Raw genomic sequence first — 24,296 nt, 5'->3', positions numbered from 1 at the left:
ATGAGGATGTGTCCTCTGTTTTCAAAAAAGATTATTGTATTCCCCAAGTTCAGAAGAAATATCTTTAACAATGTGAACCCGAATTATGACATACCTAATTTGAACATAATCCATTTAAGCATATGTGAAGGTGAAGATGAAGAAGAAGAAGAAGAAGAAGAACAACAACAACAACAAGCTAGAGCGGACAAATCACTCACACACGAAAAATCAGTGACTAAAGGAGTGGTAAAAAATAAAGAACATATGTTTAATGAAGAATTTATATCATATAATTTGATACGGGAAAAGCATTTATATGGAATTAACTTAAATGTCGATATATTTCTTTTAGAAAATTCTAACATTGTGTTCTTCCTCCACAATGTAATTAATATATATAATCCTGTCATAAAAACATTGCGCACATTGTTTACCAAAAATGATTACGTTATAACATGTTCATTTTTGCAAAAGGACTCACTCATAGTTGTCTTGTATGGTTCATCTCGACATTCATGTAATGCTTTGATGGGTCGATAAATTATTCGGCTGAAAAAGTCAAATGTGATAACATTTTTGTTAGAACATTTTTGCTAGAGCATTTTTGCTAGAACATTTTTGCTAGAGCATTTTTGCTAGAACATTTTTTCTAGAACATTTTTGCTAGAACATTTTTGCTAGAACATTTTTGCTAGAACATTTTTGCTAGAAATATTTTTTATGATAAACATAAACATGTTAACAAAAAGAGTACTGCACACTTAATTTTTCTTCCACTTTTGAGTACCTCTACTACCACTACCACCACCACCCACCGTACTATATAATAACTCTAGTGTTTATGCAAATCTAGACATGTTTTGTTTTATGGATTCTTTAATTACAATCCATACCCTTTTTTTTTCCCATCAACAGACATACAAATATACTGTATGAGAAAACAGACATTGAAGGAAGAAATAGAATTAGAGGATGATGACTTTTACGAAAAAATTTATGTACAGACAGATAATAATTACTTTATAATGATAACAAACAAAAGGGTTCTGAAGGTTCTTGATTCAGAAAAAAAAAAATTTATTTTTAATGTTTACCTACACTTGGAGTATTGTAACATTGCGCAGTATGAATTCCATTTGCACACATGAACAATATATAGCTAGACAAAAAAAAAAAAAAAAAAAAAAAAAAAGTGCTGCAATCCCTTCAGGACACACACACATATATACATGTACATATACACAGCTGCGTATCTATGCATGTACATGATCCGCTGGTTCCACATTTATCCCTTTTTAGGTACAATGATTTTTTTTTAATTTTGAGAAAAAAGAAGTTGTATTTGTGGAACCTGGAGCATACATACACGGGTTTGTTTCGTCACTACATCCATTCGTCACTACATCCATTCTTCACTACATCCATTCATCACTACATCCATTCATCACTACATCCATTCATCACTACATCCATTCGTCACTACATCGAATAACAAAACCCCATGCGCAGGACTGAAAGTTAAGGAGAGGAATCTAGAATTTGACGAAAGTGTGCATGTTACTTGTTTTGGATTTTATGAAAGAAGTATTTTGATTGGGACATCTGATGGTCGTATCTTTCTATTGAAGGTTAGTCGAAGGAGTGGGAAAAGCCTTTGTCATCTGGTTGCAGTACAAACATGTGTACACAAGTGTAAACTGAGGAAAAAGAAGAAATACATATAACATCATAAATTCATATAACATCATAAATTCAGATAACATCATAAATTCATATAACATCATAAATTCAGATAACATCATAAATACAGATAACATCATAAATACATATTACATCATGAGCTTGTGTGTCTCTTTCAGTGCAAACATCTTTGGGGAATTCCATTTCCTCCATTTGTACAAAGATGTGAATTATGCACATTCAAGCATTTTTTCCTTTTTTCAATTACCCTCTATCTGCTATGTGCTATCTGCCACACCTGAAATATATATATCAGGATCTAGTAGAGAAAAAGATAATAAAAGACGCAAATGGAAAAGTTCATTTTCACAAAAATATATATTACATACAGTACTATGATGGGTATATAACTACGAAAGATGGAGAATCTTTAAAATTGTAAGTGCTTTATTAAAATGATTATGCAACGGATGTGTGCGAACACTTCGAGGAAGGTATGGTTATGCCTCGCGTTCACCTGTCTGTCAATTTGCCAACTTCTCCAGTTGCTTCTTCCAGTTTGCCAACTTCTCCAGTTGTGTCTTCCAATTTGACATATTTCTCCTCGCCCCTCCCTCAGGTGGATGTGCAAATTCAGCCCCACAGATCTGGAAGGGGAAAAGGAGCTGACAGTAAAATTGGAAAAGGAGCAGGTGGTTGAAATGAGGATAAGCAAAATAATAACACACGAAAGTTTCTTTTTAATTATAGATAAGAAAAATTGGATCATATATTCATCACGAAAAAATAATTACGACGATTTAAGCATATTTTTTTATAGCCATAATAGCAAAATAAAGAATATTTTTTGTTGGGAAAATAATATTTTCAGTTTTAGTTACAATGGGAAGATTTTTAATTACCAATTGGATGATAAAAAAATAGAAAGAAATTATTGCTTACATAAATTTCGTTACTTTATTACTTGTGTAAAATATTTATATTGCAAAAATGATTTCTTTTTCTTTTGTCTTGGGTTCAATAATGGTGTTATATACATAGTGAAGATCAAACACCTCTTCTTGGATGTTGTCAGTTGCTTAAAGACAAGTAACAATTCAATTATTCACATTGAGAAAAGTGTTAATTGTGATTATATATCGGTTATATCAAAAGAAGAACAATATGTTTTTTTCTTATACAGACATGATAACTTTTTTAAGCCTCTTGGATACTTGAAGATTAGTGAAGCTCAGCTACTCTCCACATTCTACCTCTCTTGTACAAAATCTTTTTATGTATTGGGTGAACACAATACTCTATTTGAAGTTCGTCAGAAGAGACTTGACATGGAAAAGAAAAGAGTTATTGCTATGGATCACGTGGAAGATATGCATATCCATGTGGGATTGAGAAGTGCCAAAGATGGCGAGGTGGAACGGGGAGAAGGAATATCTCCCACGATGGAAAATTTCTCACTTGTTCCATCATCCACACATACAAATGTTATATCCGACAATCCGTATGATATCAGGATCGAATATGAAATTATGCAGGTTCAGTTTGATACATGTGCAAGGGACGAGGAGGATCAAATGTTGTATGTCGAGGGGACAAGCCACAGTGGCTGTCACAATGTGAAGGATTCCGTTGGGGAGAGTACTAATGGGGAGAGTACTAATAGGGAGAGTGACAATAGGGAGAGTGACGTAGCTAATGAAGAAGAGGAGTTCGATCTGAATAGCTCCTGCAGCGATCTATCAGAAGCTGGATATGAGAAAATAAATTTCTACAGAAACAAAATAAATCTGACGAGAGGTGTAGAAGAAGAAGAAATGAAAAACGTTTTGGGTGATATTAACTCCAAAGAAATGATAGAGAATTTTCATAATAAAAAAAAAAAAAATTTACAGAAATATGTAGAGACATTGTTTAACTCAGGGGTACTAAATAAATTAAAAAAAAGAAGGAGAAAATATCCTACATGTTTGAGTATAAATCTGGAAAGAGACAAAAAAAAAGAAGAAGAAAAAGAAAATGCAGAGGAAGAAAAAAACAAGAAAAATAATGATAAAAAAGAGAAAAAATTAAATAGAGGAAAAAGTTTGGAAATAAATATATGTTGTATAATTAAAATGAATGATAATGGTTTTTTAATAACAACTGAAGGAATAAGAAATAATTGTATTTTCTTTTTAAACCTCAATAAGAAGAAGAGCAGGAGGAAGAACGAATTTTTCTGCAGAACGGTTAATGGTCACAAGACAAGTAGTATAAAACCAACAGTTGTTTACAAAATCGGAAGGAAATACTTTCCTGAGAATGTATATATAACTAGCATGACTATAAATCAAACGAAGCATTTGCTCTTCTGCTTAACGAACCATAACAACATTTTTATTTTTTCGACAAAATATTTTTTTTTGTTTTATCTAATTAAAATACCGCTATATGAAAAGGTCAGAAACATTTATATTAGTGAAAGAGATAAGAAAAGACAATACATATTTGTAAGTCTTGGAAATACATATATAAAACTAGATTTCCACTTTTTCTTCTTGCATTTGTTTAATGTGTTGAAGAGATACCACATAAGTGTGCAACGATGGATTCAACGATTTTATCAAAGGTGCAAAAAACAGAAAATGGAAGAAAAATCAATGAACAAATTAAGCACAGAGGAAATTCCTCTCGTAACATACCATGACATGTATACTTTTTTCATTGAAGAAATTCATGATTATCTAGTGGAAGACTTTATAAAAAAAAAAAAAAAAAAAAGAAGTATCATTCCGTTCACCTTGGACGATATCCGCATGGATGTGAATTTCCTGCTCCGATTTTTTCAAAACGATTGCGAAGATGGAGAAGTGGGAGTGGAAGACGTTGGAGTGAAAGACGTGAAAGTGCAAGATGAATCGCCCTTAGGGAGCAAGCAGAAAGACGAAGCTGATAATCGTACTGAGGGAAAGGAGAATGGAGACCATAATGACATTATGGACATATGGAAATTCATACAAAATAACAACAAAGGGGAAGAAGAGAAAGAAAAAATTGAAGAACAGAAAAAAAAGATAGATCTCATAATGAATTACGACCAAAGGAATATGATAAAGATTTTTAACATAAATAAAATAATCCAAGATGAAGAAATCCTGTACAGTTTACATGAAACGAAAAAAGCAAAAGAAAATGAAGAAAATTTAAAAAAGGATTTATTACACAAAAGAAATATGAACATGAAAATTAATAAATTAAAAAAAAAGCACAGAAAATTTTACAAAAAAAAAAAGTTCCTCATTGACGTAGATATATCACAAAAAATATATAAAAATTTAAAAGACAAAATAAGGGATTTTAAAAAAGTTTTTACATATAACCAAAAAGAATATGATAAAAGAATTCAACACCTTATGAAAACATATTTGAGATTTAAGCATTCGGAGAATTTTCTAATATCTAATTCATCTCAGCAAAAAGGGCAAGTCACCACAGGGTGCATGAAAATGTATTTAAAAAAAAAGCGATTCAAGGAATTTGTAAAAAAAAAAAAAAAAGTATTTTCAAAAAAAAAAAAAATGAAAAATGAAAATGAACTAATGACTCAAATAAATCAATCCATTGAACAATTTAACGACATAAGACAGAAAAATCAAAAGATAAAAACAATAAATAATGACGATAAAATAGAAGAAATATGTCATAAAAAAAAAATAATTAAAATGTATGAAAATATAATTTCCCAACTTGATCAGTTGGATCACTCTACAACCTGTGGAGGCACATCTTCCCATAAGATATCCACTATAAAGTAATAACATAACTGTGTTGTGCTTATGACTAACGTTTCATTATTTTCTTATTTCTCTTCACACGTGGAGTGCATTTGTGCATTCACGCTTGCGTGTGTGCACGTTTTTGTGTCTACATATTTCCTTATCGATGATTCCACTCCACAGACGCGACGATTTCTTATTCTACCTCATTCTGTCTTTTCCTTCCGTTATACCTGATTTCATTTTTTTTTTTTTTTTTTTTTTTGACTCATGGTGGTGGGTTCTTCTTCCATTGTAGCGAAATAATTCAGGGATACGAAGAAAACAAGAAGAAGTTAGTTCATCAAATAAATTTCATAAAAGAAATGTTCAATGAGGACTTTCATGCACTGCAGTTGCAGATGAAACAGGTACAACAAAATGAATCGTGGTGCTGCAAAGTGTGCAAAGGTTCTTTCTGCCCCCACAAGTTTCGTAGCTTTTTGCATAGATGTATATCAATTTGTAGCATTTTATAACGCTACTAAAATGTCTCAGCACTTCTAAAACGTCTCAGCACTTCTAAAACGTCTCAGCACTTCTAAAACGTCTCAGCACTTCTAAAACGTCTCAGCACTTCTAAAACGTCTCAGCACTTCTAAAACGTCTCAGCACTTCTAAAACGTCTCAGCACTTCTAAAACGTCTCAACACTTCTAAAACGTCTCAACACTTCTAAAACGTCTCAGCACTTTTAAAACGTCTCAGCACTTTTAAAACGTCTCAGCACTTTTAAAACGTCTCAGCACTTTTAAAACGTCTCAACACTTCTCAAACTTCCAAGCACTTCTCACCCCATGTTGCCTCATGCTTGCCCTTTTTTGTCCTCCTCAACGTATATGTGTCAGAAAATGAAGAATCTGCATGATGAGATGTTTTTTTTGGGAAATTTCCTTGAGATAAAAAGAACACACACTCAGTTAGACAATGAAAATGACTTGAAGATCCCTATTCCCAAAGCAAGGAACAATATTGTGGAAAATGAGAAAAAATCAGAACCGAGAGAGGGAATAACAAGGGATTATAATTATAACCAAATGAGTCTCCCTGAGGCTGAGGAAAATGGAGATACAAAAGAAACGAACATGATGATCGAAACAGAAAAGGAACACTTCACCTTTTTGCAAGAACCAGGATTGTTTATTGTCCCAAAGAAGAAAAGAAGAAATATAACAAAAATGAAAAACATCAATTTTGATAGAAAATTCTTCGATAGAAAATACCGAAATTATGAAAAGGAACAAATTGAAGAATACATAAAAAAAATAAGAAAAAAATTTTGTAAAGAATACAGAATACTTCATATGAAAAAAATACAAGCTATTAGAATTATAAAATACATAACACTAAAAATAGGTACCATTGATGAAAAAAATAGTATCTTAATGGAATTACAAAAAAGAGAACTGAAATTGAGGAAGCAAAAGAAAAATTTTGTAAAAGAAATTATCAATATGGAAAATGAAATAAACTTACATATTCACGAGATGCAGATGTTAGTGCATAACTTGGATTGTTACAATGTGAGGAAATTTTTTACTTGTTTTTTTTTTTTTTTTCTGTTTGTTAATTGGTAGAAGATATATTATACTTCATTTTTTTTTTTTTTTTTTTTTTTTCCTTTGTGTGATATAAACATATGCCACATTTGAATCTCATTCGTACAAGGTTATACTCCATATTTTTTTTCCCCTATCATAGGAACAAAAAGAAAAGAACTTCCAGAGGTTGAAGAAAATAATGGGGAATGACAATTTATGTTATAAGATGATGATAAAAGGGTTGAAGAATAATCAAGACAAGGGGTCAGATGCAAGTGATGATACGTGTTCTAGGGGTGGAAGAGGAAACGAACCGGATGAAGTGGGAGAAGTGGGAGAAATGGGAGAAGTGGGAGAAATGGGAGAAGTGGGAGAAATGGGAGAAGTGGGAGAAATGGGAGAAGTGGGAGAAATGGGAGAAGTGGACGAAGTGGGAGAAGTGGACGAAGTGGGAGAAGTGGACGAAGTGGGAGAAGTGGACGAAGTGGGAGAAGTGTACGAAGTGGGAGAAGTGAACGAAGTGGAAGAAGTGAACGAAGTGGAAGAAGAGGACAAAGCATATGTCAAGGGAGAGAAAAATGAAGTGAATGAGAAAAATAAAGGTAGAGAACGCGGGTTGAAGGAGTGCAAAAGAAGCGGAGTGCCACACAAGAAGGAAGAATTAGAGATAAAAAAGGAAATAGAAAAGATAAAGAAGGAAAACATTTCCATTTTAAACGAAATAAAAAACATAAAGAAGAATATAGAATACAAAAAGAGCGAACAGAGAAAATTAATGGGAAAAAAAAAAAGTGTCGAAAAAGAAGTAGATATGTTAAATGAAGAAATGAAAATTATAGAAGAAGACAAAAAGAAGAATATTTCGCAAATCAAATTTTACATTTTATTAAAAATTTCAAAGTTAAGAAATATAGATTATTTATATGATAAAAAAAAATATCGTCTAAATTTGACAGCTAACTGTGCAATTTTGAGTAAGGAGCAGTATAGAGATATTATAAAAAAAATGGATGAAATTGTAAAGAAAAAAAATGAACTGACTTATGTATATACTAATTTGAAAAAAGAAAATAATGAATTGGAACATATGAATAATAAATTATATAAAAAAATGAACGATAAAAAAAATTCTTTAAAAAATAAGCTAAAAAAACACGATTTAACTTTTAACTTTAATGATTTAGAAAAAAAATATCAAGAAAAAAAAAAAAAAGGAATTCTACAAGAAATTAAAATTGAAGAAATTGAAAATAATAAATATCTTAACACTCTTAACAATCAACTAAATTATAAAACTCTTCACCTCAATGACGTACGAAGGAAAAACACACGTTTGCTTGAACAAATTAATGGGTATATACAAATACTCAAGGATTTAAAGAACCGAACTGTATAGAAGCGACAGAGAGATGAAATGGTCGTGATACCCTACATTTTGAGAATCACTTCAAACTATTTCTCCTGAAAATGCGACAATAATATAGAGAGTTGCACAGTAGGCAGCACTTATTGGTTCCCATCCGATGCAACATTTTGTGCAAATTTTTGTGGTACTTTACAGTGACGTGATTCATCCATGTGATATTTTACATGTTCTACGGCTTCAAAACATTAGCAGCCAGTGTTTGTCATTTATTTATTTTTTCATTTATTTGTATCTTTATTTTTTCATTTATTTGTATCTTTATTTTTTCATTTATTTGTATCTTTATTTTTTCATTTATTTGTATCTTTATTTTTTCATTTATTTGTATCTTTATTTTTCCAATTATTTGCCTCTTTATTTTTCCAATTATTTGCCTCTTTATTTTTCCAATTATTTGCCTCTTTATTTTTCCAATTATTTGCCTCTTTATTTTTCCATTTATTTTTCACCTCTTTACTTTTTCATCCTTCATTTTTTTTTAATTATACGTTTTTGTTAAAACATTAATAAACAAGTTTATTCGATTGATAAAAGACGAAACATATACATAATAAAAAAATGCGCCGCAGGAAAAAAAAAAAAAAAAAAAAAAAGTTTAAAATAATTACGTTTATCATCTGCGTAGCAAGCATACACATATGTGCATTATTTTATATGTACAACTTCCTGGACACGCATTTAGCTGATTTTTTCAAAGATACAAAACAGTGATTTTTAAAAAACATAATATGTAAAAATGGGGAGAAGAAGATGCTTTACACGACAAGTAAAAAAGTTATTGAGTGAATTATTAACAAATAATAAAGAATGTGTAAAATATATGTCTGGCATGGAACCTGCATAATATTATACACATACGGCACTGTGTTCAAATGACACAAAAGGGCATGCTCTGCTGTATACATGTATGCATATGTATAAACATATATATATATATATATATATATATATATACACATGCATATATAAATGTATATATACTTATTACATGGCCCTGTATGCAAACATAAAATATTCCTTGATGTCATATATATAGTAAAATTAAGCGGTAGAACAAATTTAACTCGCTAAAAGCACAGCATACGCATGCATGCATCTATACATACAATATACATACATATTGGATGTGCTTTCCCCTTCTCTGATATAATAAAAAAAAAAAAAAAAAATGAAAATATTAACAAAGTTGAAAACAAAAAAGATAGGGACATAAAATACAAGTAAGATACATTTTATTATTCCTGCTCATGGTGAATCCATACAAAATGGTACACTCCAAAATGATGTGCAGGTCCATGTATGCAAAAAAAAAAAAAAAAACACACACACACACACACACAAAAACCATCTCACCACCCCCCAAATGGGAGGAGCGGCACAGCCTTTTCTCCCTTTTTTTTCCTCTCTTTTCTTGTAAATAAAAATGTTACGTAAATTTTCTAACTTTACTCATGGGAGAAAAAAGTTTCAAACCTCAAAAGTTCTCATGCATATAATATATAAAAACACATACACATGGTATATTAACAATAATGTTCTTAGAAGAATAAATTAAAAACTATAGAAACTGTAAAATCCATAAGTAAAAAAAGGGGGGAGAGGGGAGGGGGGATGTTCGCATTCTGGTAGCTTGAACATGAAAGACAAAATTTAAAAAAGCTTTTTTTTCACAATTGTGATGTCAAAATGCGTTGGAGGGGGAATCAACAAATTAATTAAATTCTTTTTTTTTTTTTTTTTTTCTTTCATTTTACGAAGTTTTAATTTTGTTTTAAATTTTCTCTAAATGATTCATCACATTTTCTCGATCCAAAAACATGTATATATATATATATATATATATATATATATATATATATATATATATATAAAAAGTGCAGGGGCATATTTTCCATTCTTCCAAAAAATAAAATTACAAAAAAATATTTTGCCCCTTCTTTTCCTTTTCGTGGTTCTAAAAAATTGAAGAAAAGGTGATGGGTGTGGGGGGCTAGGACAGAAGGGTTCCTAAAATGGCATTTACTTTTTCTTCTTCTTCTTCTTCTTCTTCCTCCTCCTCCTCCTCCTCCTCCTCTAGTTCTACTCTTCTTCCCCTTTTTTTTTTTTTTTTTTTTTATATTACATAGACAGCAAAACAAACTACTTCAGGGGTTCTATTTTTGTGTTATTGCTGGTTAGAGGTACCTTTGATATGCTGTTTCTCCACTTTGTATTTTGCATTTCATTGAGAAAAACTTTGGTTAACACTAATTTCGGTATGTGTTAATGAATTATCAAATATATTGGCAAAAGTGTATATGTACATGCATAATACATATATATATTTTCCTACATTGTAAGGGGGCGTGAGGATATGAGGGTGCAAGGGGTTCTTTATTTTCAATTAATTATTTCACTCTCTTTTGTAATTCTTTTTGTCATCTAACTTTTGCCATCATCATTATCATATCTCCTTGCCGTTTCCATTCGCTTCATTTTTACCCGTGTAGATATATATCTGCAACTATTTCTCTTTGTTTATATACATTCTCTCTTATTCTTCTTCTGCTTCCTCCTCCTCTTCCTCTTCTTCTTCCTCCTCTTCTACTTCTTCCTCTTCTTCTACTTCTTCCTCTTCTTCTACTTCTTCCTCTTCTTCTACTTCTTCCTCTTCTTCTACTTCTTCCTCTTCTTCTACTTCTTCCTCTTCCTCCACTTCTTCCACTTCCTCATCAGCATCTTCATGATCGGCTTTTTGTTTTTTTCGTGCTTGTCCTTCCTTTGCGGCTTCTACTTCTTCCTCCTCTTCTTCTTCTTCTTCTTCTTCCTCTTCTTCTACTTCTTCCTCCTCTTCTTCTAATTCCTCCTCTTCTTCTAATTCCTCCTCTTCTACTTCTTCATCTTCTAATTCCTCCTCTTCTTCCACTTCCTCCACTTCTTCCTCATCTTCTTCTCCATTTTTCTTTTTCTGTTTCTTTTCCTTTTTTGATTTATTGGTGTCTCCTTGGCTGTTTTCTTCATCATCTTCCTGTTCTACATCTTCCTCTTCATCTACCTCTCCATTCGCTTCTCTATCAATAGCAACTGGCTCGTCGTCGTCAGCTTGTGCTTCATCATTCTCTAACTGTTCTTGTTTTTTTTTAAAATTGGAATAGTGCTCGTCTTTCTCCTTATCGCTCAATGTTGCATCATCTGCTGATTCCCTTTTCCTCTTTCCACTTGAAGTCTTATTATCAATTACTTTGGATGCCTGTGTCGCAAGCTCACATTCCTGTTTCTGCTGTTGCTGCTTCTCCTGCTTCTCCTGCTGCAGTTCTTGCTTTTGTTCTTGTTCTGCTTTTTGCTGTTGCTGTTCTTGCTTCTGCTTTTGCTCTTGTCTGTCCTTTGAAGTAACAGCACCTCCTTGATCTATTACACCACCCTTATTATCTTTGTCCGAATACATTATTTTGTACACTTTTTCATACTCATTAAATGAATCGTTCCTGGGTGGTCGTGTGTTGTATTGCACATTTTCCAGATATCTTTTTAATTTTAGATCCCTCGATTCCCTCCATTTGGTGAGTTTAAGGTTATCCTCACAGATGCAAAGGTAGTACTTAATCAGACTCACTAATTTTTTCTTAAAAAGAAGAAATGCATAATTATTTTCATGTATGAATTCTTGTTTACTAATAGATGGTTTAAGCCAATTGGGCACGTTAACAATCGCTGTAAGTGCATATTTATAAAGATTTCCCTCGTACAAAGAAGGATTTGGGGGATATTTCGAAAGAGACAGATTATAAGCTGAATCTATAAATGGTGCATCTAATCTTTTAATTAGTCTATTTTTATAATATAATAAAATACCAGTTTCACATATCCTATTAATCTCTATACATGGACTAGTATTATCATTTAAAAAACCCATCATAATGAATGAGCCATATTCATAATCAGAGGGCGTAAATAAATAATGAAACTCGACCATTCTATATAATTTTCTCCTTAAAAAATTATATAATGTATATTTATTGGTATTATTTATATAATATTCATCTTTAATTTTCAAATTTTCCATATATACATTTACATAATTCTCTTTTCGTAATCTTTCATTTTCGTCCATCTTTCTATCATTATTATGATTATTCATATTATTGTTTCCTTTTTTTCTTCCTACCCCACTTTCGAGTTTTTCTCGTTTATCTTTTTTTGTTTTCTTTGGCCCTTTCCCTCCTCCTCCTCCTCCTCCTTTAACATTCAGCATTTTAAGCATTTCTTGATTTTCCTGTTCATCTTTCTTCCCTCCCCCCATGGTCCCTTCTTCTCCTTCGACACATTCCTCCTTCAACTGATGATGACCTTCTTCTTTCCCATTTTCTTCCTTTTCTGTCTTCTTCACTTGATTATCTTTAATTTCATTACTTGTCGAGTTCTCATCAAGTGTCGTTTCTTCTACCTTTTCACCTCTTTCACCTTTTTCCTCCATTGGGTTTTTCGCACTGTCGACGTCATCTGGAGTTTTCTCCTTCTCCACATGGTTCACTATTTCATCTGTTTCGTGTATTTTTCTTTTGTCACTTTCTTCCTTTTCTTCCTTCTGCTCCGTCTGTTTTTTCTCTTCCTTCTCTTCCTTCTCTCCTTCCACTTCTGTTACTTCCCCTTCCTCTTCGTCATCATCATCATCATCATCACCATCGTCGTCATCCTCTTCTGCATCTTCATTGTAATCATCATCCTCCTCCTCATCATCATCCTCCTCAGGTGCACTTTCATCTGTTTCACTTCTATGGATATGTTTGTTTTTTTTCATATCTTGGGTAATTCCATATTCTAACGCTTCTTCCAATTTTTTTTTTTGTAGTTTTGTTAATCCATTATCATCTACCTCGTCATTATCATCTTCCTCATTAATTCTATGATCTATGCCATTTTTCTCATTCGCAACTGTTATATCTCCACCACCTTCAACCACTGCTACAGGAGCTACAACAATGGGAGATGATTCTTCTCCAATATTTGCATCTATTTCATTTAAAAATTTTACATTCGTCTTACCCACCACTCCTCCTCCTCCTACTACTACACCTTGCATATCTCCATTGCTGCTAGCTTCAGTAGCACCGTGGACTTCCAAATTATCGACACTTTCATTGTTCTTATTTTGTTTTTCTTGTTGTATTTCACATTTCACATTCATATTTTCGACTAATACTTGTTGTTCATTATTATTCTGAATATTTCCATTTTTTCCACTATCACAATTATCATCAGGAACAGTACCTGTACTGATACCACCACTACTACTACTGCTAATACAACACTTGGAAACAACTGAACTATTATGATTGTCTTTACTTGGTTGCTCATTCGTTTTCAGAATTTTTCTTCCTTCTCCTACATCCATTTCATCATTGTCCATTTTGTCCATTTTTGTGGCAGCAGAATATTCTTTCTTATTCTCAGTTTGGTCTATTCCTATTTCTTTTTTCTGAACATTTGCATTTTTTTTGCCAATTTTTGCAATTCCTTTTTTCAAATTTCTTCCTCTTTTCATTTTTTTTTTTTTTTTCCCTTTATCAACTCTATTGCTAATATCTCCCAAGTGTCCTTCTTCCTGTGAATGTGCACAATTCTGTTCATCATTCCTTCTCATACATGTAGGAATAAGTAACGTGTTTTGAAGAAATATATTTGTACTTCTCCTCAGATATAACCAATACAAATATGTTGATAAACAATAATCTATACTATCTTTTGGATGATCCCATAGTGGAAAAATTGGACTTATATTATACTTCTCCTTTGATATGGATGGATGAAGATGAGAATTGTATTCAAAAAGATTCATCTTCTTTAGCATGTCATTGCAGTGTTGGAATTGCTCCTTATTATAAAATTTGTTTTTGTTGCATATTTTGGATGATGAAGAGGATTCCACAGCTGACGTGGATGCGAGTATTTGTGATGATGACAACTTGGTTGTTACTCCTTTTGCTCCATTCTCATCATTTTTTTTATTCATCCCATTATTCATTGCTCTTTCTACATTTCTTTCGCTCTTCTCCGATTTCGTCGTTGCTTGATCATTATTATTACTAATGCTAATTCCATTATGACATTTTTCACTAGCTTCACCACCACCCACTCGTCCTGCTTCGTCTTCTTCATTGACATTACAGCTGTCTCCCATTTTTCCTTCTGCCGTATGATTCTCAATGTGTGTGCTTCTACTCTTAGATAAATTTCCATCATTGCCAATGCTGCCGTTCCTCCTGTTGCACTCCATTTTCCCACTTTCATCATCAGTGGAGTGGTGATCGTTCGCATCAACCATTTCATTCTTAATCTCCTCACCCTTATTAACATCATTAATATTTACACCCTCCTCCTCTTTAACCTCTGCAGATTGGTCCTTGTTTTCTATGGAAAATTCTGCTGGATTGTCTCTTCCATTCTGATCGTTTCGGTCGTGGACGTCTCCTCCTCCTCTTCCATTATTACCTACATCATGTGTGTGTGTGTATTTTTCACTCGATTCCATGAATTTGGTTCTCTTATTCTTGTCTTCTCCCTGCTGTGTATGTTCTAAAAAATGAGCTTTCCTTTTGATTTCTCTGTTGTTCAATTTGATATCTTCAACACAATGCAATTTATTTAATGTATCGAACCCAGTCGTTGTTGTTATACCTTTTCTCTTTTTTGTACATTTAATTTCATCAATACTGAGTGGAGAGCTACTAAGGTATATATTATTGTTGGCCGGGGAGAATACAATAAAATCCATATCGTCCCTGAAATCCCAGTAAAGTAATCTGGTACCACTGTAAGTTCCAAGTATATTTATTTGTTCTGCTAAAAGGCTTGGACTATTAAATGGAGTATATGACATGAGTAATTTTTGATGATGTCGATGTTCAGATTTATTTGCAATATTTCTGTTTATTAATTCCTTATTGGGTAATTTCCACATACATAATGGTGTAGCCAACTCTTTAGCATCACAATGATTCATTAATTCTAGGGATAGTAACCCTATTCCAATTGTGTTTATAGTTCTTGACATTATAGCACAACTGGATGATATACGAGCGAAAGACATTTTAAATCCTACTCCATATTTTATATCAAATATTCCATTTGCATTTTCATTGTAGAAAAATTCTTGATCATAGTTTTTATGATAATAACTCTCATTGAATGAATTTTTTTTCTTTTTTTTCTTTTTCTTCTTCTTCTTCTTGCTATCACTCGAGATGTTATTCTGGCAATTATTTTGTTTACTCAAAACCCCCGGTGCGGTAGTCACACCACAATTATTATTCGCTGCTGCAGTGTTCTCAGCACCTGCACTATTCACACCATTGTCCTTTCCATTTCCACGTTCTTCGTCTCCATTGTTCTCATCCTTCTTACTGTTATCGATGCAATCGATGCTACCTTTGTTCTCATTGTTGTCATTGTTATGATTGTTATGATTGTTATGATTGTTATCGGTGCTATCGACGTTGTTGCCCTTGTCGTTGTGGCTTCCCTTTCCATGGGCACTCGTATTGTTGTTCCTCCTTTTATTTACTCCTTGGGTTCTTCTGCCCTCTGCTTCTTGACCCCCATCTTCCTCCTCATCATGACAATTGGCAGTGTCGTCACCCTCGTCATCTTCTTCTTCTTCTTCCTCATCTTCATCATCACTGTAATCATCAATACGATTGGTGTTCATAAAGTCACTAGTGGGTATGCCATGCTTCTTCACATTGCTATTACTAGCGTTTTCATTGTTGTACAAACTATTACTATCGTAATTTTTGTAATTTCCATAAAGTCTGAGAATTCTATTCATTGCGTTGAAATCTAGACCCTCCCCATCATCCTGAATAGATAACATTCCGTCGTGTTCTGGTGTTAATTCATATTTTATAAATACATTTTCTGCTGGATTTAGTGCATGTACACAATTATCTACCAAGTTTGCAAAGGCACCAAATAGCCATTTTTGCAAAGTACAGAAACTGTATAATAAACTAATAGAATGTGTATCTCTAAAGTAGTAGAGTGGCATCTGAGTCGTTGATATTTTTTCTCTCGATGTGTCATATTCATGTATTCTTAAAGGGTTATCCCCTGTAAGTGATAATAACCAAGCATCTCCAAAAATGGAATTTTTTTTAAATCCTCCCTGTATAAATATACACGGTACTGGGTTCTTATTTGCCCTTCCTAAAACATTCTTTGATTCGAAAAAACAACCTACATGTCTTTGTCTTGCATTATATATAAATTCTTCATTGTACAATTTCCCTCTTAATAAATACCATCTTTTTTGTGAAAAAAAATAAACATATATTTCGTCACTTGAAACAATTTTTATTTTATTATCCTTATTGGTATATGTTATTCCACTACACAGAAGCATCAACTTTTCAATCGTTTTGGGTTCAGAACCTTTAAAATCTTGATGTCTCTGTGTTATGAAAATGCTACTATAGTTAGATCTACAGCCTATCTTCCCTTCATATATTTCTCGTTGCCATGAACCTGTAATTTTTACTTTGCTTAAAATATTCTTCACATTATCTGCCTCGTTATCAGAATTATTATTCTTTTCCTTCACATTAGATGGAGCCTTCGTCATATTTTTATCCAAAACTCCATTGTTCGTTAAATTGTTCGTATTTTCACAGGCAGTGTTGTTTTTACTTGTGGATTGATTCAATCCTACATTGTTTTGGAACTGCATCCTGTCGTTTCCTTCAGGGCTATTGTTGCTACTGCAACCATTTACACCGACACCGACACCGCTACCCACACCACCACCTCCTCCAATGGAACCGATAGAACCAATCGATCCAATAGAACCAATATTATCCCCAATTGGATTATTAGACAATTCTCCTGCCATTATATCCATGGAATTATTAAACAATGCTGCATCTGTTGCACTAGATTGTGGGCTATAAATGAAATTTTTAAATGCATTTCCACTATTGCTTGATGCAGAAGCAGTTCCTACATTTCCATTAACAGATAACGGATTTGGAACTGATGGTGTATTAATACGAAATGTCCACATATCATCAAGTAACTTTCTTTCCCTAGAATTTTTATTGGCATCAAAATATTCCCCACCAAATAAACATAAGGTATTGGTGTCTGACCATACAAAATTCATACCATATCTTCCAATGGGAGATTCTTGACTAGTATAATTGATACGTATCCACATATTTAATTGAAATAAAAAGATCCACATATCATTCAAATTGACAATATTATTATTGTAAAGACATTTACCACCAAATATAATTACTCCTTCAGTTAAATTTGATTTTTCACCTCTTACATGTTCACTTTTCGCTGGATAAACAAGTGAACAATGTTGATCTCTTGGAAGAGGTATTTTTCCCTTTGTAATCCTTTGACTCCATTTTCTTGTTTCCATATCAAGTAAATAAATATCATTAAAATAGGTACTTTCATTACTACCACCGAATAAAAAAACACATAATCCATTCTTCAATGAAATTAAATGAGTGGTATGTCCATCTCTTTCTTCTGGATAATTTCCTCCTAATGGTAATAATTTATAATTGTAATAGATAAGACTAAAGGTTAATGTATGATTGAATGGTACCTTTTTATGCTTACTATTTGTACCTCCAAACATATATAATTTATTTCCAAATTTAACTATACTATGTCCATATAAATATGCATGTGGTGATTCGTTCATAATTTTTAGCCACTTTATTCTTCCAAAAACAGATGATATTAGTATATTCTTTATATTATTCATCTTATACGTTTCAATATTTTTTTTAATAACTTTCATTAATTCTTCTTCATCATCTGAAATACTAGTTCTATTGTTCAAATTGTTACTACATTGCATGTTTAGATTTCTAGACATGCAAAGATAATCATGTGAATTCAGGATATTTTTCTGATTTAATGCACCAATGTTGTTATTATCTAGGGTTCCTATACTATTATTAAAAACACCATCTTGTCGTAAATTCAAAAGGTTACTTATATTTGATGCTTTTTTCTTATTCAAATTTAGCAAATTGTTACATGACAATGCATACTTATCATTACTCTTGGCATATTTCAACAAATTGTTTATTTCTGCTTGCGTTTTTGCATTATTTAACATTTTTTCATTTTCTAAACTTATTCGATCGCGGCTTCTTGCAGATAAATTTCCACCCATGCTTCCGTTATTATTGTCTCCACAATTATTCACGCCAACTGCTCCTGCTGCTCCTCCACTGACATTGCTGTTATTATTATTTACATTGGATAAGATATTGGAATATATATGATTATTCAAAAGGGCGCTATTTAAATTTCTATGGTTAAATAGCACATTTGGAATATTGTTTACACTTGAATTATTTGAATTATGATTCATAAAATCATAAGACGATTTACTTAAACCAAATGCCGCTTCAATTCTTGCCAATCCGGATGCATCTGGTACTACGTTTCGATTAGGATCTTTTTCTAATTTCCTTATTATGTCATGCAAAATATCATGTCCTACCACTGCACCTATGTATGCATATATTTTCCCATGAGGTAATTCATTATTTAAAAAATCAGTTACTATACCTCTTATGCATACCCTCTGATCTGGAGTGGTAATGTTATGATTTGCTAAAACCTCTAACAAGTTAAATAAGGTGGGTCTATAACCATAATTTTCGTTATAAGACTGTTGTTGAGATTTCTGATTATTGTATATATGATTGTTATTTGGATGTGAATTTTGAGTGCTGTATAACGAATCACTCCCGTGTTGGTGATTCGATGGATGGTTAGACAAATGGTTAAGTGGCTGATTTGGGGAATGACTCAAATGATGATGGCCATGCATATGGTGGTTCACGCTTTTTTGTCTATTCGTACACCCAATCTTATTATTCTTCACCATTTCATTGTTTGTATTGGATGTCATTTGCACATTTCCTGGAGATCCTACAATCCCTAGATTCGTTGAACTTCCGCCGTGTGCATTATTTTTGTTATTCACATTACTAACGCTTAGAGAACTAACGTTGACATTTGTCCCATTCATGTTGTTCACATTCATGCTATTATACAATTTGCTATTCTTGTCATCATAATTTGAATTATGATGTGGCATCAAATGTGATTTATGAGAATGATTTGCATTCATCTGGTTCAATATTATCTGCTTCGTGTGCTGTGCTTGTTGTATGTGTGAAACTGCTGCTGCGTTGCTGTTACTGTTGCTGTTACTGTTACTATTGTTGTTACTATTGTTGTTACTATTGTTGTTACTATTACTATTACCGCTATTATTGGTGCTATTATTATTATTATTATTATCCTTCGATTGAGTAAAAGTTGACAGATTTGTGGACGGTACAATGTGCGTTAAGACATTATTTGTACCGTTACTTTGATTCAAATTGCAACTTGATTGATTTACCATCTTATTATTACTTTTCTTATTACCACCAGCTGTAGGGTTGCAATTCTCGTTATTTTCAAAATTGTCGAAATTACTTTGAGGATTTTTGATTAAGTTTGTAATTTGTCCTTGCTGCATATCAACTAATGACGCTTGTCTTATATTGTTATAAACATTCAATTTGTTACCACTTCCGTTGTTATTGTTATTACTAATATTATTACTACTGCTGTTAGTACCCTTTGTGCTATCATTCGGATAACCGATGGCAGCATTAGATCCTTTATTAAAGTTATTTATGATTGTTGATGTGGAAGCACTTAATATGCTATTACTCTCAGGTGTGCCTGAGTTATTGCTGTTGATTCGTTTAAGTCTATTAATGTTATTGTTATTGTTATTGTTTCTACTGATATTGACGTTTGTTCCAAAATTTCCGTCCTTATTTGTATCACTCTTTACACTGATGTTGCCGTTTGATGGAGCCTTGTTGCTTGATAAGGTTTTATTAAAATGAAAGAGTTGTTCCAACCAATCGGCAATTTTGGTGTTAAAGATTCGGGTACCAGTGTTGATGTCTATTCCTTTCTTTGTTATACTTACACCTATGCACTTGTACTCCTCATTTATTTTCTGAACATGCAAGGTAACACCATCACTATTTTCAGGTATAAAAATATCATATACTTCGGAACTTTTTTTATCGTTTATTGCTTTCGTTGGGTCTAATATGAAATAAATTCCTGAATCATTTTGCAAACATTTGATTAAATCTAAATTATAATTCGAAATGTTAAAATTTTTATTCATCTTATAATTTTCTCCTCACTTTTCTATTCTTATTATTTACACACACACAAAAAAAAAAAAAAAAAAAAAAAAAATTCGTAATTAAAATTTAATAATAATTTATATAAAATGTCATAAAATTTTGATCCATTTATTTATATGATCATAATAGACTCATATAAATGTATTTTATTTTTATTGTCTTTGTCCCTTTTTATTTTTTTGGTTTTCCTCCTCTCTTCCTCTGTTTATCTATCTCTTTGTATTTGTTTCTACTTTATTTCTATCTCTTATTGTTAACATACGATGTGTGCTAAATCCACTTTCGAAATGGAAGCAGGGACACGTTGATAGCCTTGTGCGTGATTGCAAGTGCGAATATTCGTATTGGTATTGAGGAGAAACAGGATTGATAATTATGTTGTACATATAATGATCAGCAAATAATTTAAATATATGTAAATACATACAAATTTAAACGTGGTTCTCTCTGTATAAATATCTGCACCCTATTTTACAAACTCGTCTGCGGGGAAAAAATGTAAAAAAAAAAAAAAAAAAACATTCAAAATTTTGTGCAACTCTAGAGCGCCCAACGTATATTTACTCTTACATTCAATTTTTTTCTTAATTATTGTTGATTCATTTGTTCATAATATTTTGTTTTAAACAAAAACAAAATATCAAAAAGGGGCTAGTGTGGGAAAATATATATATATATTACAAGGCTTAAAAAAACAAAATTATTGTGAAAACTTATATTATAGTGTAATAAAAATGACATGTTAATATTTACAAGCTTAATGTAACACAATGAACAATTTTAGTATGTAGGTACTGATATATAAAGACTTTTTTCAAAATGTATGGAAAATTTTGTGCGGCTTGAATATCCACGGAGGAGGAATGATAAGAAGAAATTGCGTAAAAATGGGGGGAAATTACATTGTGTATATTTATAAGTACCTTTATGTACATATATGGACACAAGGGATAAATGAATGCAAATGTACATGTATATGTACATATGAACGAACTCCGTGAAAAAAAAAAAAAAAAATATAGATATGTATATGTATGTATATATATATGTGTATACAATTATATACATATTTTGATCTCACGCGTTATGTGTGTAAACAATTTTATGTTTTTGCTTCATTCCTTATGTATCTAAATGTATGCAGCATAAAAGGAAAATGCTGAAATAAGACATACTTCATGCGGGGATGTGAGGCAAATGGTATTTGTAAGATTACAACATTTGCATGTTTAACAAAAATTTCAGCGTTTGTATATGGGCATGAATATGTTTATATTAGGCATGTCGTGATTTTTCTCATGATTTGTTTTTTTTTTTTTTTTTTTTTTTTTTTTTCTGAACTTTATTTTTGTTCCAAAAATATACATATATAAAAATATTGTTTAAAAGTAACATAAAATAACGTAACAAAATTGAAATTATCAAAATAATAAATTGTGAAGGGGGGTGGAAGAAATAGAAACAGATAAAATGGATGGAATTCGTAAAATGCATACTTTATATGAATATGTGTTAATCAAAATGGTAAAATATGTATGTTCTGCGTTAGCACAAAATATATTAAAATATATAAACGAATATATATATGTATATATACGCATATGTATACACTTGCACATAAACACGTACACATTTATACATATTTGTATACATATGCGTAGGAGAGCTTTTAAATTTGTGGGAGAAATGCTTACACCTATGCAGAAATATAATTACTTGGGATATTGAACAGTTCATTTAAAAATAAAATAGCTACACTGATTATTCATACAATTATTTTCTTAACACAATATCACCGGTGTTTTGAAGTACATAATGGAGGGATGTGTGTAGGGGGGGGGGGGGGGACTGTGTATATAGCTAGGATTAGTCAAATTATACTTGTGTTATATATAAAAAAGCTTATACCAATGGTAACGTAGGCATATGTTACATGTACAAATAGCAACATACACATATTTTACATGTACAGGTGTCATATATTTTGTACATAGAAGTTACATGTGTAAAGTTATCTATGAGCACATAAAAATATTTACTACTAATGTATTATTATTTGTATATTGGTACTTTTTCTTTTTTTTTTTTTTGGGGGGGGATGGGTGTGTAAGGGGAGTAAGTAATCATCCCGTGTTCATGCATAAAAATTGTTAAAATGTTGCGTAATGAAAAAAAAAAAGTAATAAAATAAAATAAAAACATACGTACGTAGGTGACATGTATTTTTTTTTTGTATATACAATATATAGAATAAATTTGTATATGTATACATAAGTATATTATTGCATATTCCGACACGCACATGCAATGCGTGGATATAAACATATATGCCAATTTACATGAAACAAAAGAGATGTTTCTTTTTAGGTACCAACTTTTATCTGTTGTGTCACGTACTCTTGTTAAATGTCACAATTTCATATTTGACGGTGTAATGTAATAATAAGCATTAATTCGCACAACATAATCATTGGCGGGGTGAGGGGTGAAAAAAAAAAAAAAAAAAAAAAAAAAAAAGGATGGGAAATGAGAAAAAAAAAAAAAAAAAAAAAAATAAAGGGAAATTGAAAAAAAAAAAAAAAAATAGTAAAATTAATATGGTAAGAATAGAGATATTCACAAATAATACCAAATGAGAAATGCGTGCATTCCTCAAATATATGCATGTGACTAATGAAGTCATGCAATCGTAATAAATAGGTGTATATAAAAATATATCAATAAATGTATAAGGCGTACATAAAAATATGTGTACATATATATAATATGAAGTTTATAAAAAATGTATACGTGTATTATGTACCTTGGCAAGATTATGCACGTGTACTATTTATTGTATATTTATATACATATAAAAAAACATACGGATTTTTTTTCAAATAATACTTAAAAAAGGACCATTCTTATTAAAATGATGTACTTTTTTAACGTATCATTGCAAGAACAAAATGTAAAAAGGAAAAAAAGAAAAAAAAAGAAAGAAAGAATGAAAGAAAGAAAAAGGTTTTCATATAATAGTAGTTGGAAGAAAAGACTTCAAGAATTGGTAAAGTGAAAAGGTATTTTTTTATCATATAGTTTTTTTACAAAATCTAACACTCGTATTTTATAACAATAAATGGAATATGAATATTTTTGTCGTACATATATATAAAATACTCACATACGTATATGTATATATATATATATATATATATATATATATATATATTGTACGTGAGCTGGGTGAATTTAACATGGGATAGCATATGTTATTACATAAAACAAACGAAATGGTAAAACGTATATGAAATATAAAATATACAATTAATATGAAAAATATATACATACATTGTGAATGATACGCATTTATTCACATATAACAATTGTCGTGCTCATATATTCAGTGCTCACGTGTATTGCAATGTGAACATAATTTTTTTTTAAAACCTTAGTCCATAATTATATATGTTCCATTTGAATAAACTTGTCATTTTTCCTTTTTTATTTTTTTTTAATTTCCTTTTTATATAAAAAAAATTGTATTTCTTTTTTAAAAAATGCTATTTTTCCAGGATATACAAATTACATGTATTCTTAGCCAATTTAAAAAAAAAAATATGATGAAAAGATGGAAAAAATAAAAATGTGAAAATGATAAA

At 31.3% G+C, this 24,296-nt stretch overlaps 2 protein-coding genes across 2 annotated transcripts; one reads left to right on the top strand and one right to left on the bottom strand.

Moving 5' to 3' along the window:
* On the top strand, positions 1-8,392 carry PGO_124030 (conserved Plasmodium protein, unknown function; the record flags this gene model as incomplete). The annotated part of the gene is made up of 9 exons (XM_028689193.1): positions 1-499; positions 898-1,105; positions 1,282-1,352; positions 1,492-1,610; positions 1,979-2,100; positions 2,282-5,452; positions 5,716-5,827; positions 6,304-6,978; positions 7,157-8,392. The coding sequence occupies 9 exons, from the start codon at positions 1-3 to the stop codon at positions 8,390-8,392; spliced, it is 6,213 nt and encodes a 2,070-aa protein (XP_028544994.1).
* A 2,563-nt stretch (positions 8,393-10,955) lies between these two features.
* PGO_124020 (hypothetical protein, conserved) lies at positions 10,956-20,633 on the bottom strand (the record flags this gene model as incomplete). Its single annotated transcript, XM_028689192.1, has 1 exon — positions 10,956-20,633. One exon carries the CDS (start codon positions 20,631-20,633, stop codon positions 10,956-10,958), a length of 9,678 nt encoding a protein of 3,225 aa, XP_028544993.1.
* Positions 20,634-24,296: the final 3,663 nt, after the last annotated feature.

This window comes from Plasmodium gonderi (genome assembly GCF_002157705.1).
Source record: "Plasmodium gonderi DNA, contig: Chr12, whole genome shotgun sequence".
In the NCBI taxonomy this organism is placed as follows: domain Eukaryota; phylum Apicomplexa; class Aconoidasida; order Haemosporida; family Plasmodiidae; genus Plasmodium; species Plasmodium gonderi.
Note: the sequence above shows the minus strand (reverse complement) of the source record. Positions and strands in the feature narration are given on the sequence as shown.